This window comes from Equus caballus, chromosome 8 (assembly GCF_041296265.1).
Source record: "Equus caballus isolate H_3958 breed thoroughbred chromosome 8, TB-T2T, whole genome shotgun sequence".
Classification (NCBI taxonomy): domain Eukaryota; kingdom Metazoa; phylum Chordata; class Mammalia; order Perissodactyla; family Equidae; genus Equus; species Equus caballus.
In genome coordinates, this window is record NC_091691.1 from 80,435,910 (window position 1) to 80,454,058 (window position 18,149).

At 39.7% G+C, this 18,149-nt stretch overlaps 1 protein-coding gene across 2 annotated transcripts in view; it reads right to left on the bottom strand.

Annotated features, from left to right (window-relative positions):
- The window catches only part of MBD2 (methyl-CpG binding domain protein 2), a 73,712-nt gene extending 57,326 nt beyond the window's left edge, over positions 1-16,386 (bottom strand). The window contains exon 1 of one of the 2 annotated variants that reach the window (XM_014727722.3): positions 15,721-16,369. In XM_014727722.3, coding sequence (XP_014583208.2) covers positions 15,721-16,259 — 539 coding nt within the window. In that variant the 5' untranslated portion in view covers positions 16,260-16,369. Of the gene's footprint in view, positions 1-15,720 lie in introns of both variants that reach the window. The other variant, XM_070275661.1, reaches the window with a different exon arrangement.
- Positions 16,387-18,149: the final 1,763 nt, after the last annotated feature.

Sequence of the window (18,149 nt, forward strand, 5' to 3'; positions counted from 1 at the left end):
ACAAAATACACAGGTTTGACTTCCAACCATGTCTTTCCAGATGGAAGGATGAGCATAAGCAATATCTTGCCTGTCATAAGACCACGTACTAAATTCTTCAAGCCCAGCTTAAACGTCACCTCCTCTGTGAAGCTGTCTGTGATTCTCCAATCCACGTCAGAAATAATTCCACTATCCCTGCAATTCTACCGTATTATAACAATTCCTATACATTCCCTCGATGAGTCAAACGACCAGAAAGTACAATGCCACTTTTTAAAAACCTCAAACATGATTTATAAAGGCTAGCACTGAACAAAGTAACTTTCTGAGAACAAAAAAATTTTTATCAGTTGAATAGTAAAGAATATGGTTTTCATTTGAAGACACAATGGGATGGTAAATTCTATGCTTTTTTAAGTTATATTGCATGAAATTTAAAATACTGAACTGGAAAATATTTTCATAATTAATCTATTATACTACATATGAAATTAAGTATTACTAAAAGACCCAAATTAATGTGAAAAACTGGTAAAGATTTCTCTGTTATTACGTCACTTATACAATCACAATTAATTTTAAGTAAGCCAGAATAGTCATAGAGTCCTTATAATCAGATATTCCAGTTACTGGTAAACAAGATTTTGATAAACTATTTGATACACCCCAAAAATGAAAACAACCTCTCCACAAAATGACAATTCTTGATCAGATATCCCTCTAAAAAGATCTCATTAGTGCAATAAAAAGCTGGGCTCAAGAGTGGACTTTGTTTCAAAAGACTGATATTCCAGAAGATGAAAATATTAAGGTAGCAACTTCTACCAAAAAGATAAGCACTACCATTATGAGGATATAGCTTACAGACAAGTAGAATGTCACTTCTGAAGGAATCCATTGACTTAATTTCACAAATTAACCCTGCAATAAGGAGCTCTTTACATAATAGGTGAAACACCAGTTGCCTAGTGCACCTGAAAACAAACTAGAGCCTCTCTGGAACATTCTCCTCTGGAGCAAAACTCCGAGAGAGAGATCCATCAGTTTTAGATACTCCTCCCCCAAATTAAGCAAATCTAAATACTTAAGAATTCAATTAAAAGGCTATACTCACAAAACGTGATTGCATAGTTTATGATCTAGATTAGCAATTTAACAATGGCTTGAAATAGTTCCTATGTTTAGTGACTTTAAAAATCAAATGGGAAGTATTTATTCTAAGAAAGGTCTGACACACTCTACTGACAAACTAAATTAGCAAAGAAAGAAGGTGGAAATCAAGTTTCAGCTATTAGCATATTGAAAAAAAAAGTTGGAATATCAACCTGTATCCAGTCAGATCTTACTCATCCCAATCACTACCTCGTGTGGTAAAGATGGAATTCTGTGAGGCACCTGTACTGGACAGCTATAAGCACTCATCATACACACTGGTGCCTTCAGAATACTGGTACAGCCATTCTCTTCTCCATAGCTGCTACAGCGTGTGCTTGGTGCTTTAAAGAGAGTCAACCTGGCTGCCCCCGGGGGGTTTTAAGACCAGGGACTTTCTTCTGCAGGAGATGGAAAGCATCTAGAAGAACAAGGCCCAAAGGAATGGTCAAGCAGAAATTCTGCCCATCATATACAGACCACCTGCACAGTGGCAAAATGACCCTGGAAGTGGCTGAGGAAGTAAATGCTAGAAGAACAAAAAGACTGTACGTCACTTAAGCTCTGGTCTTACCCAGAGTGACTAAATTATCATCTGTGTGACCTGTAAGATGGCCGCTGCAGGTTCCAGTCTCAGACACACCAGGACTTAACATGACTAAGCTTTTATTCTAAAAGCATCAAATTGTAACTTAGGGAAACTACTTTATTTTTTTAACTCTAGTAGACTACTGACGGATATTAGTCATTTTCAGTTTTCTCTGCCCAAAGTGATTACTTCTAATCCCAGTAATGAAATATTTCACTTTCAACCACAAAAAAAAATTCCCTATCAACTGCCCCCTAGATATGCCAACCCTGAACCAACTTGTGATCTCACCTTTAACTTTTCCTACACGCTAAAGACCCTGAAGCAAAGTAATAATTAAGTGAAAATCAAAAACATGAGTTACATTTTTCCACTTCACTTGAGAACATTCCATCACTTGAACTATGTCTTTGCTTGCTTTCATTATGATTAAACTGTTCATAGCACTCCTCAAACCTAACTCTATCTTAGAGGTTTCTAACTATAGATTACCAAAAAGAAAGAAATTTTATTTGGCATCTGACTTTCAAATCTTAAAAAATTTAATTGATATACCAGAAATACTTAAATTATGGTCACCTTAATTTAGTGATATTCCTTTTTTGTCACTCTATAAACTCACCTAGTAATCCTCACTATCTGAGCCAGACCACTGTAACACACCCTGCCAGGCTGTTATAAAACGTACTCTTCTGAAGACCTACCGCCTGCAAGGGAAACCGCACTCTGAAAACACCCCTCTAACAGAGAACAACATACTTTTTCATGTTACTTTGGTGACATGGATGATCATGATATTTATTAACCCATTATGAGAAGACCAGAGGTCTGAGCAAACAAGTGTATCTTCACCCCAGTCTCTAACAGGATGAACTGTGCGGGTGGCACAATCAGTGTGAGTAGGATGAACTGGCCTGTGAGCAGCAGATGGTCAGCTATATGGCTAAAGAGCATCTTCAGAGGTGCGTCGCTCTCCAACAACATTAGGAAGTACTTCTTGGGGAATAGTAAAAAACTCCACACTAAAAATTCTATAAGCTACAGCAATGGAATAGTTGGAGAATAAAGAAACATAAGGGGCTGGCCCCATGTCCGAGTGGTTAAGTTCATGAGCTCCACTTTGAGGCCCAGGGTTTACCAGTTCAGGTCCCAGGCGCAGACCTACACACTGCTGATCAAGTCATGCTGTGGTGGCATCCCACATGGAGGAACTAGAATGTCTTGAAACTAGAGTACATAACTACGTACTGGGGCTTTGGGGAAAAGAATTTTTAAAAAAAGAGGAAGACTGGAAATGGATGTTAGCTCAGGGCCAATCTTCCTCACAAAAAAAAAAAGAAAGAAAAAAAAGGAAAGAAAGCCAAGGCGAACAGAGATTAAAAAAAAAAGAGAGAGACATCAACTTTTTTCCTACCTCTTTAAATATTAAAGCTTACCTGTTACGAGAGTTAGTATTGAAAGAAAAAGAAAGATTTCTCTAACTTTACATAACAATCGTCTCCAGAAATCAAATTTTAGCTGAGATTAAAAATCTGAAATAAAATTATCTTTTTGCACTTAGGCACAAAACATACAATCAGAAAACTGCCAAACTAACTAATTTAAAGAATGTATGCCATTGCTTCAAAGCTACATGACATACACACAGAAAAACCTATCCAAAGTCAGCTCCCCACTCCCCCTTCCTTAACTCCTGCCCTCCTGTAAATGTAGGCCTTTCCTAAAATGGACCACCCTCAGCTCTCCTCCATAGTTTGTCCCTGGCAGATTTTATCTATGTACTCACTCCTGTTCTTACCTACATCTCCATCTCTGATCAGTTACTAAATCCAGTTCCTTCATCATCACCTTTGAAGCCATCCTTCCTTTCCATTTACATTGCCGCTGCCTAAATCATTTTTCATCACCTCAGGTCTAAATCACCATGATAGGCTAACTAATTTTCTATTTGCCAGTCTCTCTGCAGTCTAAACTATCCAGACTGCTCTTCCTAAAACACCACTGTGGCCACAGTTCAGTTTAAAAGCCTTCAGGGGACTTTAATTCATGAGCAAAAGGGAGCCAAACATCTTAGCCCTGCATTTGAGATCCTTTTTCATCTAACTTCCTCTTAACTTTTTCAACCCCACTTTCCACTCCTCTTACCCAGTGACTTTTGCTCCAGCCATATTAGTTTATTCACTTTCTCTTTTTTTTTTTTGCTGAGGAAGATTCCCCCTGAGCTAACATCTGTGCCAGTCTTCCTGTATTTTGTATGTGGGTCACTGCCACAGCATGGCCACCAATGAGTGATGCAGGTCCATGCTCGGGAACCAAACCTGGGCCATGGAAGTGGAGCACACCACACTTAACCACTAGGCCACAGGGCCAGTCCCCTATTCACTCTATTTTGAACAGGCTGAATGGTTTCCCTCTCCAGCCCTTTGCAAACCACATCTTTTACCTGGTCATAACACATGTCTCTAACCCCAACCAAGAGCCCGGAAATACCAATCCACCTAATAGCTCCAACAAGCCTTAACAGAACAAAGTAATAGGAATGTCTCCTCCCTCTGAACCTTACAGCAGTTACTGCCTGTATCAGGCAAATAATCATGAACTGCCTGTTGGCATCTCTTTTACTCTAGTTTTGAAATACTGAGCTCTGTATCATTATAAAACTTTCACAAGTTTAAATCATATCTTCACAAATAGCATGGTGAAGTGCTTATTTATGAATGAAATGATATGATGTCAGATTTGCTTCAAAATAATGAAGGCTGAGCCAGGGGTAGTGAATGGGGTATGGATGAAATCAGATTGACAATTGTTGACCTGGGTACTTGGTAGTTTTTTACATGATTCTCTCTACTTTTGTATATATGGTTGAAAATCTCTATAAAAAAATGTTTAAAACATAATCATTATAAGTGTGCAAGCTGAGAGGGCATACAATGGAGAAAAGAAAGTCTTTTCAACAAATGGTGCTGGGAAAACTGGAAAGCCACATGTAGAAGAATGAAAATTGACCATTCTTTTTCACCATTCACCAAAATAAACTCAAAATGAATCAAAGACCTAAAGGTGAGACCTGAAACCATAAGGCTTCTGGAAGAAAACGTAGGCAGTACACTCTTTGACATCAGTATTAAAAGGATCTTCTCGGACACCAAGCCTTCTCAGAGAAGGGAAACAATAGAAAGAATAAACAAATGGGACTTCATCAGACTAAAGAGCTTCTTCAAGGCAAATGAAAACAGGATTGAAACAAAACAACAACCCACTAAATGGGAAAAAATATTTGCAAGTCATATATCTGACAAAGGCTTAATATCCATAATATATAAAGAACTCTCACAACTCAACAACAAAAAATCAAACAACCCAATCAAAAAATGGGCTGGAGACATGAACAGACATTTCCCCAAAGAAGATATACAGATGGCCAATAGGCACACGAAAAGATGCTCATCATCGCTGATCATCAGGGAAATGCAAATCAAAACTACACTAAGATATCACCTTACACCCGTTAGAATGACAAAAATATCTAAAACTAATAGTAACAAATGTTGGAGAGGTTGTGGAGAAAAAGGAACCCTCATACACTGCTGGTGGGAATGCAAACTGGTGCAGCCAATATGGAAAACAGTATGGAGATTCCTCAAAAAATTAAAAGTAGAACTACCATACAATCCAGCCATCCCACTACTGGGTATTTATCCAAAGAGCTTGAAGTCAGCAATCCCAAAAGTCCTATGCACCCCAATGTTCATTGCAGCATTATTTACAATAGCCAAGACATGGAAGCAACCTAAGTGCCCATCAACAGACGAATGGATAAAGAAGATGTGGTACATATATACAATGGAATACTACTCAGCTGCAAAACAGAACAAAATCATTCCATTTGCAATAACTTGGATGGACCTTGAGGGAATTACGTTAAGTGAAATAAGCCAGAGAGAGAAGGATAAACTGTGTATGACTCCACTCATATGAGGAATTTAAAATTATGGACTAAGAACAGTTTAGTGGATACCAGGGGAAAGGTGGGGTCGGGGGTGGGCACAAAGGGTTAAGTGGTGCACCTACAACACGAATGACAAACATTAATGTACAACTGAAATTTCACAAGATTGTAACCCATCATTAACTCAATAAAATAAATAAATAAATAAATAAATAAATAAATAAATGTGTAAGCTGAATATTTCCCCTGAAAGTTGGAAAGTACTTTTTAAAAATATGAAGAGTTTAGGAAAGTAACTCTGAGCATTAAATAATTTTCTTAGCACTTGGGTGGGGGTGGGGATGGAGAATTATTTTTAAAGTATCAATAAGGAAAAAAATTTATTTACAATTTAGCTACTGATAAAACATGACAGCATTCCACCTTCTCCCTCAAGATAAATGTTTAAGGAATCATCACACAATTTTAAATGGTACAAAAGACCTTAAGTATAAGTCACATTCTGTACCAATCATCCTCATTCCATTAACTAGTATTTATGTAACAAAAATTACATACAAACAATATATTACTGGTGGCAAACTGTGTGATCTCTATATCATGGTTAAGAAAAAATTAAAAGCCAGGGCGAGCCACTAAAAAATAAAAAATGAATGAATGCAGAATTCTACTTAATCTTATCCCACTGCCTTAAGGCACTCAGTTTCTGAGGGAGGAAAAAGGAAAAACACTGGTTATTTTAGCTGAATTGGGGACTGGACACTTGCTGTGGAAATGTCAGAAATTAAATATGTCTTGAGAATTATTTCACAACATAATGTGGGGAGGGGGTGGGGGAGGCGGCTGGATACTGATGAAACAAGACTGGGCAGGAATTGATCATTGTTAACTGGCTCATGAGCACATGGGGGATTCATTACACTTTTCTATCCACTTTTGCTTTGGCATATGTTTGAACTTTTCCATAATAGAAAATACATAGGTAGAGAAGTATACCCAAAAAACAGACTATATTTTTTTTAAAAAAAAGGCTAGGAGCCTCCAGGAAAGGCCTTTTTAAAGAGATGCATTCATCACTGCATACACGTTAAAAAGAATTTTAAGGACATTCACCCTTGCTTTAATCTATGGATTCCTCCAGTAGAAAAAGAATAAGAGCCAGGCCCGATGGCCTAGCGGTTAAAGTTCGGTGCACTCTGCCTCAGTGGCCCAGGCTCAGTTCCCAGTTGTGGAACCATACCACTCGTCTGTCAGGAGCCACGCTGTCGTGGTAGCTCACATAGAACTAGAAGGACTTACAACTAGAATATACAACTGTCTACTGGGGCTTTGGGGAGAAGAAAAAAAAACAGTAAAAGAACATATACACATACACACTTGTGTGTATGCACGTATGCACGCACACAGACAAATATATCCAAAAAACAGAATGGAAGGCAATGTGTCAGAATATTAGCAATGATTCTCTTTGGGAATATAATAATGATTGTCATTTCTCTTTATATACTCTCCTATATTTTCCCCATTTTCCACAGTGAGCACAGGTTACTTTAAAATCAGTGGAGAAAATGGAGTAATTTTAAAAGCCCCAGTGAACATGTATAACCTAAGGTCTGCCCTAATTACATTTCAAAATACAGCAAAATATTGTGACGCTTCACAATATTCACAAACACACGCGTCTACTTATGTTGCTTAATTAAGTGAAAAGAAAGAAACTAACATTTTATTAATCTACTGACAATCTACTGCATGCCAAATGCCTTACATGTATTTTCACTTAATCTCAAAAAGTTCCATGAGGTAGAATTCTTACTCTCAGTTTATATTTGAAGAATCAGAGGCTTACAGAAGCTTAAAAATCTGTCCAAGTTAAAACACTAAAGCAAGATTCGAAATTCAAGTCCCAATCTTCTGACTCAAAAGTCCCCTTTCTTAGTCTAAACCAGTGCTATGCACGTGTGGTCTATGAACAGACTTACTGGTTTTCTTATAAGTACAGAAGCAAAGAGAAAACATTTAGAAACTGCTATGGTAATCTGACAGGTTAAGTTTATGACTGTAAAACCTAATAGTAAAAAGTTGCAGGGCCAGCCCGGTAGCACAGCAGTTAAGTGCACACGTTCTGCTTCTCAGCGGCCCAGGGTTCATCAGTTCGGATCCCGGGTGCAGACATGGCACCACTTGGCATGCCATGCTGTGGGAGGCGTCCCACATCTAAAGTAGAGGAAGATGGGCATGGATGTTAGCTCAGGGCCAGTCTTCCTCAGCGAAAAGAGGAGGATTGGCAGCAGTTAGCTGAGGCCTAATATTCCTCAAAAAAAAAAAAAGAAAGAAAGAAAAAAGTTGCAACATGTATTTTGTATGTCCACGTTGATATTATTTTTATACTATTTTTTATTGTAGACTACTTCCGACCAAGATACTTTGACAAACAGCTTCACAGTTATAGTACAAAGAAATAATTCATTTGTTAAAAGTAGGTAGAAACATATTATCCTTCCAAGATGATACAAAAGCAATTTTTGATGGTGCTTTTTTAAAGCACAGGATAAAAGGATTTTTTTAAACATTAAAAATGGAATCAAAAGTTCTGTAGACCCCCTTAGGTCTAAAAATCTATATATAATGTATACACCAACACTAAACACATATAAGTTTAAGGAAAACTGAGAACACTTACTGAGCCATTCAATACTTGGATACCTGACAGAGCACAAGGCGTGATACTGAGTAGGGGACACAAGACTGCCTCTATAGTGCAGGCCTTTAACAGCCAGCATTAACCAGAAGTTTTTCTGGATCACTTAATAGAAAAATGTATTAACCATTTGCTTCATTCAGCAAGCAATTATTAAGAGCCTTCCATATACCAAGGACTGTGCTGGATACTGAAGATTCAAAAATGAATCAGACTCAGGCCCTGCCCTTGTGGAGGTTCAGAATCTGGTGGTCAGCAACACTTGCCAATTACCTATCACAGCAAATACAGAAAAGGTTAACAGAAGTATTCTCAAAATGCCATAGGAGTTGCCCATTTCTGCTAGGGGCCTTTTTAAAGAGATGCATACATCACTGCATACATGTTAAAAAGAATTTTAAGGTCATTCATCCTTGCTTTAATCTATGGATTCTTCCAGTATAAAAAGAACAAGGAAAAGACTACCTTTTTTTTTTTTTTGGAGGAAGATTAGCCCTGAGCTAACTGCTGCCAATCCTCCTTTCTTTGCTGAGGAAGACTGGCCCTGAGCTAACATCCGTGACCATCTTCCTCTACTTTATATGTGGGACGCCTACCACAGCATGGCTTGCCAAGCGGTGCCATGTCCGCACCCAGGATCTGAACCGGCGAACCCTGGGCCACTGAAGCGGAATGTGCGAACTTAACCACTGCACCATTGGGCCGGCCCCAGAAAAGAATATCTTTAGAAGATGATGTTCTTCTTCCTCACATTTGTAAATCATTCATAATTGTTCCTGACAAATGCTAAGTACTCAATTTTAAAATCTAAGTTTAAATTATATTTACTAATATTTATATTCACATACAGCTTATGTAGCCAAGTTCCCAAATGAGTCTGAATTCATATTCTAATAAGATGAGGCAAAATCCTATGATCCACAGATATTATTCAAATTTCATTCTATTTCATACTTTTATTCTCCTTCCTTGGGAAGTTTTAGTTTTTAAAAGTTCTGATGAAATTAAGTAAAACTTCATTTTATAATTTGCCTAATCATTTCTTACTGGAAATGGCAAACAGCAATAAAAGATCAATAAACAAGAGCTGCCAAGGGTATTGATATTCCAAGCCAAACAGTAAATCCATGAAATAAGAGTTGATGATTTATTTCTAATTCATCATGCAGGTCTGAGAAGACCTCAAACACAGGCTAAAAGGTTATTAATTTCTACTAGTCCCACTATAAAATCTAAAAAAGAACAAAAACAAAAAAAGCATCACCTCCTTTGCAAATCACCTGCTTCTGTTCCATTAATTAAAACTAAATGATGAAAAAGTAAATTATGACTATATCTCAACAAATGAAATTTTAAAAGCAACCTGAAAAAATCATCTATCAATTTCTGTTGGAGATTACTTTTAGCATGTATGTGTATCAGTTCCTCTTGGGCTGTGTATTTCCTCTGTTACAGGTATTGTGGGTGTTCTGGCAGGTGAGACTTTGCATGTCAGATTCTAAAAATCAGATGCAGAACAGATGGCAATGTTGCACCTTAACAAAAATTCCTCTAGCACGTCACAAAAAGATGTGATAGTACAGATGAGGGAGAATTACCAACCAGGGCACAATTTTCACCATACCTAGACATCTTTTGTTTCTGGATCCAGGCTTCAATCAGGCAATAACAAGAAAAAAGACTAAAAGCAAGTCAAACGTTCAATTATGCAATAAGCATCTAATAAATACTGCATTTCTTTCCTCTCTCCAACTAGAGATTTTTTTTTTTTAAAGTGGTCTGTAGGGTACCATTTCAACTCTATCTCAACTCTGAAAGAAGCATCTGAGCTTTCTGCAGGAACCACCTAAAACTATCTCATAAGCTACATTTAGCCTGCAAGTTACAATTTGATTTCTTCTAATTTAAGTGAAAGCTTTCAAAATGAAGACGACCTAAGCTCGCACCTTGGGGAACGTGTTGCCTATCTGAATATCTGAGAAACAAAAGGGTCAATCATACATTAAACATGTAGCAAAGGGGGGGGGGGCAAAGAAGGGGTAAACATTTCTAAACAAAATGATCACTTCTATTACCTAGAATAAAACTGCTTTAATTATGTTAACTTACCACAGTTTTTCAACTTTTCCTCAAATATTACATAGAGCTGGAAGATCATCTTTTGGTACAATGGCTTCACTACGAAATAGGATTGAAAATTTACCTTTTGTCAACTTCAGGATGCAAGCATAATAGTGAACAATTACATTATCCCAGTGGCACACCAAGCTCAACATAGTAGATCAGGCATGAGATGCTGCAATATTTGAGAATACAGTAAGGATCTCTATTTGAGGCAGCAGAGCAGGGTGGTTAAGAGTTCCCGGGTTAAGCCACCTGCATCAGGATTCTAATGTCTTATTTAACATCCCTGTCCTAACTCCCTGTTTATTAAATGGAGATAATTGTACCCATGGTTTATAGGGTTATAAGGATCCAATAAGGTAATACATGTAAAGCATTTAGCAAAATAATACTAACAGCTGCCAAAATTATGAGAGCTGTAACATAGAATACACATAGCATAAAGGTACAAAAGATCCCATACTATATACTATACAGTCAACAAAATTCAAACGTTGATTTCTTACTTGTGTCTGTGCACTATGAGCACCGAGATGTTTTTCTATATTTTCATCTTGATATATATATAAATACCTATATTTTTAACATATCTCTGATATGCACCCATCTTATTTGCCACTTTGCTATATCTCTAACATTCAAAAAGATAAAAGCTTTCTTCGTTCTATAAGACCCTCAGCATTAATGATGAAAGTCAGAAACGTGAAAATGTTTGGATTTAATAAAATATCTCAACCAATTTGATCCCAGCACAACACCACAGGTAATACAAAGCAACACCTAAGAAGTCATTTAAGACTTGTTTGACAAAATTTTAAGTGTCATATCAATCGGTAAACACAAATTTAGCATCCGTGTGTTCAGCACTGTGCCTAGGGGGAAGGAAGACAGGTATGTGAGAAAGCCACAGGTTCTAAGGAAATGAACATGAAAGTAAAACAGGGGACAGGTTTAACACCACAGAGATGACCAGAAAGAAAAATTTAGGGGAAGGCCAGTTTACTGAAGCCAAAGAGATTTTAATATTTAAGAACTGTGACAATGGATCTCTCCGCTGGTCCCTTCAGCTAGTTTTTTCCCACAAGACTACATGTGAGAGTCTGTTTTTTTTAAGACAAAAAAAAAGGCGGGGGAGAGAACAGGTCTGGTTGACCTTTGGCATCCTCAGTGATTCAGAATCCATGCCCTCAAGGCACCATACCAGCCCTTAGTAACAAATGGGATAATGGGATATACCTATGTTTTCTTTGTTTGTTTTTTGGTGAGGAAGACTGGCCCTGAGCTAACATCTGTTCCCAATCTTCTTCTATTTAGTACATGGGACACTGCCACAACATAGCTTGATGCGTGACGTGAAGGTCCACGCCCAGGATCCAAACCCATGAACCCTGGAGTGCCAAAGCAGAGCACCTGAACTTCACCACTATGCCACCGGGCCAGCCCCCTATACGTTTTTTAAAACCTATTTATATGTTCAGCCCATAACAACTTGCGTTATTTCACGAATTGTTTTTCTTAATTAGTCTTTAAAAATATAAAGCTTCAAGAGATCTAGGTATTTATTTTACTGTTCTGGAACTGAATCCTTATAACACTATGAGGTACAGGTACAATCATATCCACTTTACAAATGGGGAAAGCACAGCACTGGGAAGTATAAGCAACATGCTCAGGCTGCACCACTGGTAAGTGCAGAGTCAGAATACCAACTCCAGACCTCTTAACCCCTGTCCTCTGCTGCCTTCCCTAGAGACTCCTGCTTTTACCATATCACTCATGATTCTGGATTTTCTAGACCTCCATTATATTGCCTCTGAGTCTTCTTTCTAGATCAAGGTGAAATCTTTTTAGTCTCTTTTCATGCACCTGCTCCCTTTATTTTAATTGTTCTCTGGTTCCATTTTATCTTTTTTTTCCAGAGAAATCATCAGGTACCAATGCATCATAATTTTGATGAAAGAGTTAAAACTGTTTACTATTCTGTTTCCAATATCCAACCAGATGATATTTTATGGCAGCAGCAGTAAAAGGTTAGTATGACTCCCAGGTCTTTAGTCCAGTTACAACCAAAAGTCTAGAACCCAACAAGTTTAGAGTTGATAAAAAAACAAAAGGCACGCAATAGCTACAAAAGGTTCCTGTGTAGAGGAAAATAATACTTCAAAAATATCAATCTGCAAGTGAAGGGAACTAAAAACTGGAAATGACAGGAGTGAAGTAGACTAGTTAGAAAATTACTGTTCAAATAATAGATTCATATGATGCCAACAAACTTTTTCAGAAACTATACCAATGGATCTAGTACTTTACCAAGCCACACCCTTTCTAAAAACAAACTTTAGACAATAATATAAGAACTGCCACAATACTATCAGTAATCCTGACAGAAGGCATAATTATATTGTTTAACTGGCAACCAGAGGCACGCCTTCCTATTAGAACTTGGCAGTCTCAGGAAACAGTCAAAATACCATTCTACCAAAATTTGAGGCTTTCTCCATGAGCTTAATTTAAGTCCAATTAATAAGTGTAAGACACACCCTACGTTAACAGACACAGATTTATTTAAACTAATCTCCCCAGGGGCAGGCTAATTCAGGAGTTAGCGTTATTAGAATCGTGTGAACAACCGGGTGCAGGTGTTCACATTACCAAAAGGAGAGTCAACTCTTCACCCATCTATTAACAGATATGGCTGGTGTTTTGTGAGCTAGTGGTTTTTAACGGGTGGGGCATATTTCGGGATGCTAATATGCAAAGCAGTGACACTGCAGATCGAAAAATAACGTGTTCACCTTTACTACGGGTAGGTGACCTCCATCATTCATCACTGAAAACAAAAGTCAAAGTCAGAGTAACTGCTGTATCACAAGTATCACATCATGCTACATGTGTCCTCCTGCCTCAGCATGTAACCTCTCAGAAGGAAATCAACACTGGATAGCAACTAACACTTTATAGGTAGTCCACAAACAACATACAACATCCTTCCAGCCCTGAATTAAGCACATGTGGCACAAATCTGTTCTATGTGTCCTTTCATTTTACATAAACAAGTAAAAAGCAAACGATGTTGCACTGTCTCATAAAAAGACTAATTTTAGAGAGTAATTATCACTATACTGTTGTGATTTGTCTGAAGAATTTGTTTAGAAAGTTTGTTTTAAATTGATTCTATCAGTTTCTCTACCACAAAATATCTATTGAGTTTGCATAAAAAAGTTGACATCAAAAGAAATTACAATGCATTCAAAAAAACAGTAAGTGACCACAAATCAGAATGAGTCCCACAGCAATCTGTCTTTTTGAAACAACTATTCCAGCTATCGCAAAGAAAGCAACAAAAAAAAAGCTTTGCAATTACGAAGTTAGTTTGAAGAAATACGTCACCTCAAAACCAAACAAAACATACCCCAGGAGAAATGCCATAAGGAGTGAAACTCAATGTTTAAGATGCTCTACTGAGAATACACTAGTCACCTATTCCTCAAGGAGTTCAATCCCAGACACAGAATATTCCTATCAAATGTAACTCCCTATAAGACATCAATACAGAGTAAACAGAAAAAGGTTATGCATACACCTGAGAAAACAGGAGCTGTTCATTAAAAAATATGCAAAATGAACTGTGAATAGCAATAACAGAAGTGAACTTGAGAGGAGGAACCATTTGTTCCACAATAACTTTCTTAGCATCACTGAAGTAAATTTAAGGATGAGGAAACAGAAAACAAGATAACCACCTTTGTATGCTTAACATAAGTTTTTCATTTTATCATTTAAGATTTCAAGCTGAGCGGTCTCAGATCAAGAGATAAAATAAGTTCTAACGAACACCACTTTCATTTTATTTTTTTACTTGAAAAAGTGAAATCAGTTTACTGAAACTACTCATCCATATACTTAAGCAACCATCAGGAATACGTTCATATTTACATGTTAGACCATTAGTGATCATATTCTTGTATGTGCATATGTATGCATGTATGTACACATACACACGTATGTATACTTTTTAACCTTTTAGATCTATTAAAGAGTATTCTCAATTCATAAACACTGTGCTGTGTGTATACATATACATACAAACACATTTTCCAGAGGTAATGTATTAATAACCTACTTGATGTTGGAAGAAAGGAAATCCTTCATAACCTTATTCCAGTGGCTACATGGCTGACAACAACTGTCTCTAACACCCAAATAAATTCCCTGAAAAGTGATTCGGCCCTCCAAGCCACTGAATATAACACATATTTATATTCTCTTCTATAAATAGAATGATTTATAAGAAAAGCTAGTAAATTTGTCGATAAGAAAATTTCACTGATATCAAAAGCCTCAGATGCTCTCCTGAGCTTACTGGGTCATCCAAACTAATGAGACGGACAGCATGATCACAAGACTGCAAGACCACATCAAGCTGAAAACCGTGAATCATTTAGACCAAGATTTCTCAACCTCAGCACTGGTGACATTTTGGGCCAGATAATTCTTTGTTGCGGGGACTGTCCTGTGTTATTGCGGAATACTTAGCAGCATCCCTCACCTCTACCCAGTAGATGCCAGTAGCACCCCCTTCCAAGGTGTGACAACCAAAAATATCCCCAGACATTGCCAAATGTCCCCTGGGGGACAAACTGTGGTTTATAAGTCTAACAACTTATTTAGTGTTTCAGTTTTCAAGAGAGTAAGTTCTGCAACACCAAGAGAGTTTCAAGAAACTTCAGGCATTCCAAATGGCTACTTTATATGAAACTTTCCTGGATGCCACAAAGTAACTGAAACTTTGTTACCATAGATTGCTAATTCTTCCACATGTGCATGATTAAACACTCTTGTGATGATGAATCTGGGACAGGCTGGGACAGATGCCAACAGTGACTGGGTTTTATAGCTTCGATGAATTACACCTTCTTTTAACCCTTCAGTGGACTAATCAGCCCTGCCAGAGTAACCCTTTCTTGGCAAACCATTTTCGCCAACACCTTCAACATAAGACGCTCTCCTCTGGGCTCTCACCATTCAGACACTGTGCCTGTCACTGCCCTGGGGTCAACTCTCACCCAAGGTCTCAGGCACCTTCTACTACAGGGCCAGCCTGTCTTTACCACTTCCCTTGGGCCCCTGCTCTCATCTTGACATCCCCTGCCCAGGTCACCTCTTGACCCCTGACCCCGGCCTGACCCCGTTGCCCCCTCCCCGCCCCCAGGGCGGTACCTGAAGTAGTAGACATCGCTCTTGCCGGCACTGAGCCCAGATTTTCGGATCACTTCCTCCTTCTTCCATCCGGGGGGGAGGGCCGGGCAGTCCATCCTCTTCCCGCTCTCCGTGGCCCGGGGTCCCCTGGGCCCCGGCCCCGCGCTCCCCGACGGGAAAGGGACCGGCTCCCGCCGGGGGGCGCCGCCGCCACCGCTGCTGCCGCCGCAGCCGCCGCCGTCGCCGCCAAGGCCGCTGCCGCCGCTCGGGGGACGGCCGCGGCCCCGGCCCCGGCCCCGGCCCCGTCCCCGGCCACGGCCCCGGCCCCGGCCACGGCCACAGACGCCGCCGCCCCGGCCCGCCTGCTTCCACCGCCCCCGGCCACGGCCGCCGCCCCGAGCGCCTTCCCTGCGCACGCTGCTCACCGGGGACGGGGCGAGCGCGCTGCCCTGGCCCCCCTGCTCTATGGCGGAGTCGCCGCCAGCGCCGCTGCCGCCCGCCGCGCTCTCCCCCTCCTCCTGCTCCGGGCAGCAGCGGCCTCCCCCCGGGTGCGCGCGCATCCAGCCCCCTCCCCAGCCGGCGCTGCGCTTCTTCCGTAACCGAGCCCTTGGAATCCCGGAGACCCGCCCCGCCCGCAGCGCGGCGCGCGGGGGACGCGCGCAAGCATCATAGAGCGGGCGCGCACAGAGCGGCCCTCCCGCCCGGGGCGTGGCCCCGGCCACCGCCTCTTAGGTCCTCCAAGCGCTCTGGGCGGCCATCTTGTCTCCGCCTCCTCTAGAACACGCCCCCGGCCCCACCCGCTCCGGCCCGGGCCGCGCCCTTCCGGCCCCCGCCCCCACGGGGCGCGCAGAACCCGGAAGGCGACTGGGACCCTGAGTCGGTTGTGGCGAATGTCAGAGGGACTGGTTTTACTTTGTTTCAAATAGAGTTACCGTCCCCCACTATGTGGTTTTCTCTGTTTGCTTCCCAATTAATGAACAAGAAACAAAATATTTCCATATTTTATATTCACTAATCCGACTATTCATTTAATGGGATCATAAACACCCCCTTTCCGGCCTCTCTGCGCCAAAGCGTGCCAAGGGAGCTCAGATTGAAGAAGTGAGTCAAAGTGTCCCAGTAGCGGGTATCACTATCCTCCAGAGTCCGGCTTCTGGGCCTTAGGACTGTGGATTGATTATCCTCCTGGAGCTCAGTAAAGCTATAGGAAGGGAAATGGTAACTTGCAACATTCCCTCCAGTTCTACAGCGTTTACCTCTAAATTCTCCTTAAAATGACCAGAATTGCTGAATCCACCAGAATTTACCAAATTTCTTAGGATGTTTTCTTAATTTGGACTTTCTTGTCTCATGGCCATCGACAAATATCAATGGCCTTTGACTTGGTAAATACTCCCTTATGTTGAAAGACCAACTTAACCCACTGTCACAAGCCTTTAGGAATGTGTGTGGAATTCATTTGGATCTGCCAACTCATTCAGGAGTGATTTTAAAGAATAATGCCAAATTGATTAAGAAAACTGATTAAATATTAAAGAAGCACATTTTCTATATGTTGCCTAACATTATAGAAATGTGCTATCAAAATTCAAGATGGTATATTATGAAATGTTTTGAAGACTGAAAAATGTAATGCACATTTTATCAGATTGATGATAAACTATCTTCCGTTTTTGTATACATAGGACCTAGAAGTTGAGGGCCAAGTTTAATGTGTAGAGAAAAAAGTTATTAATATGAAATCATGGAAAATCAAAATTTATATGATTTGCTTTGGAAATGCGTGAAGGCAAACACTAACTCACACACACAAACTTGTCTGTCTCTGAGTCTGACCTTAGACTTTTTTTTAACGCTCTTGAGATTTGAGATACACTAAGTTATAGCTTCCTCCAGGAAATCTATCTAGAAATGTATCCAGCAAAGTGTTGGAAATTCAAATCAAGTCCTCAGGAGAGAGGTCTGTTCTGCAGACATGCTTTTAGAAGTCACCTTGTGAAAGTGACAACTGAAGGAAACCCTGCAAATAAATAAGATCTCCAAGGAAGACCATGCATGGCAAAAAACAATAATAAAAAAATAAAAGAACGAGGACCAAGAACTGAATCTTAAGGAAGAGCTACAGTTAAGGCTCAGGTGAAGGACTAAAAGTCAGAGAAAAATGAGGTCAAAGTTTGGATGGCAAACACTCTGCAAGAGGAAGGACTTTTATTTTCACGCCTAGTTAAAAGTAAAGGATAAACATGAGCAAAAATCTCAGTAGAAATGGTAGTTGAGACAACAGATGGGAAAAGATATACTTTTGGAAAGTTTTACCTTTCCATGCTGTGTCTAACAAGGCATTAGATCAATTGATATAATGGATATAAAAGCCAATTTAAAGGAATAAGTCACTATGAATTTAAGGTAATTTGCTACAATCAGATTCCATTTTCTAAATCCCAATAGAT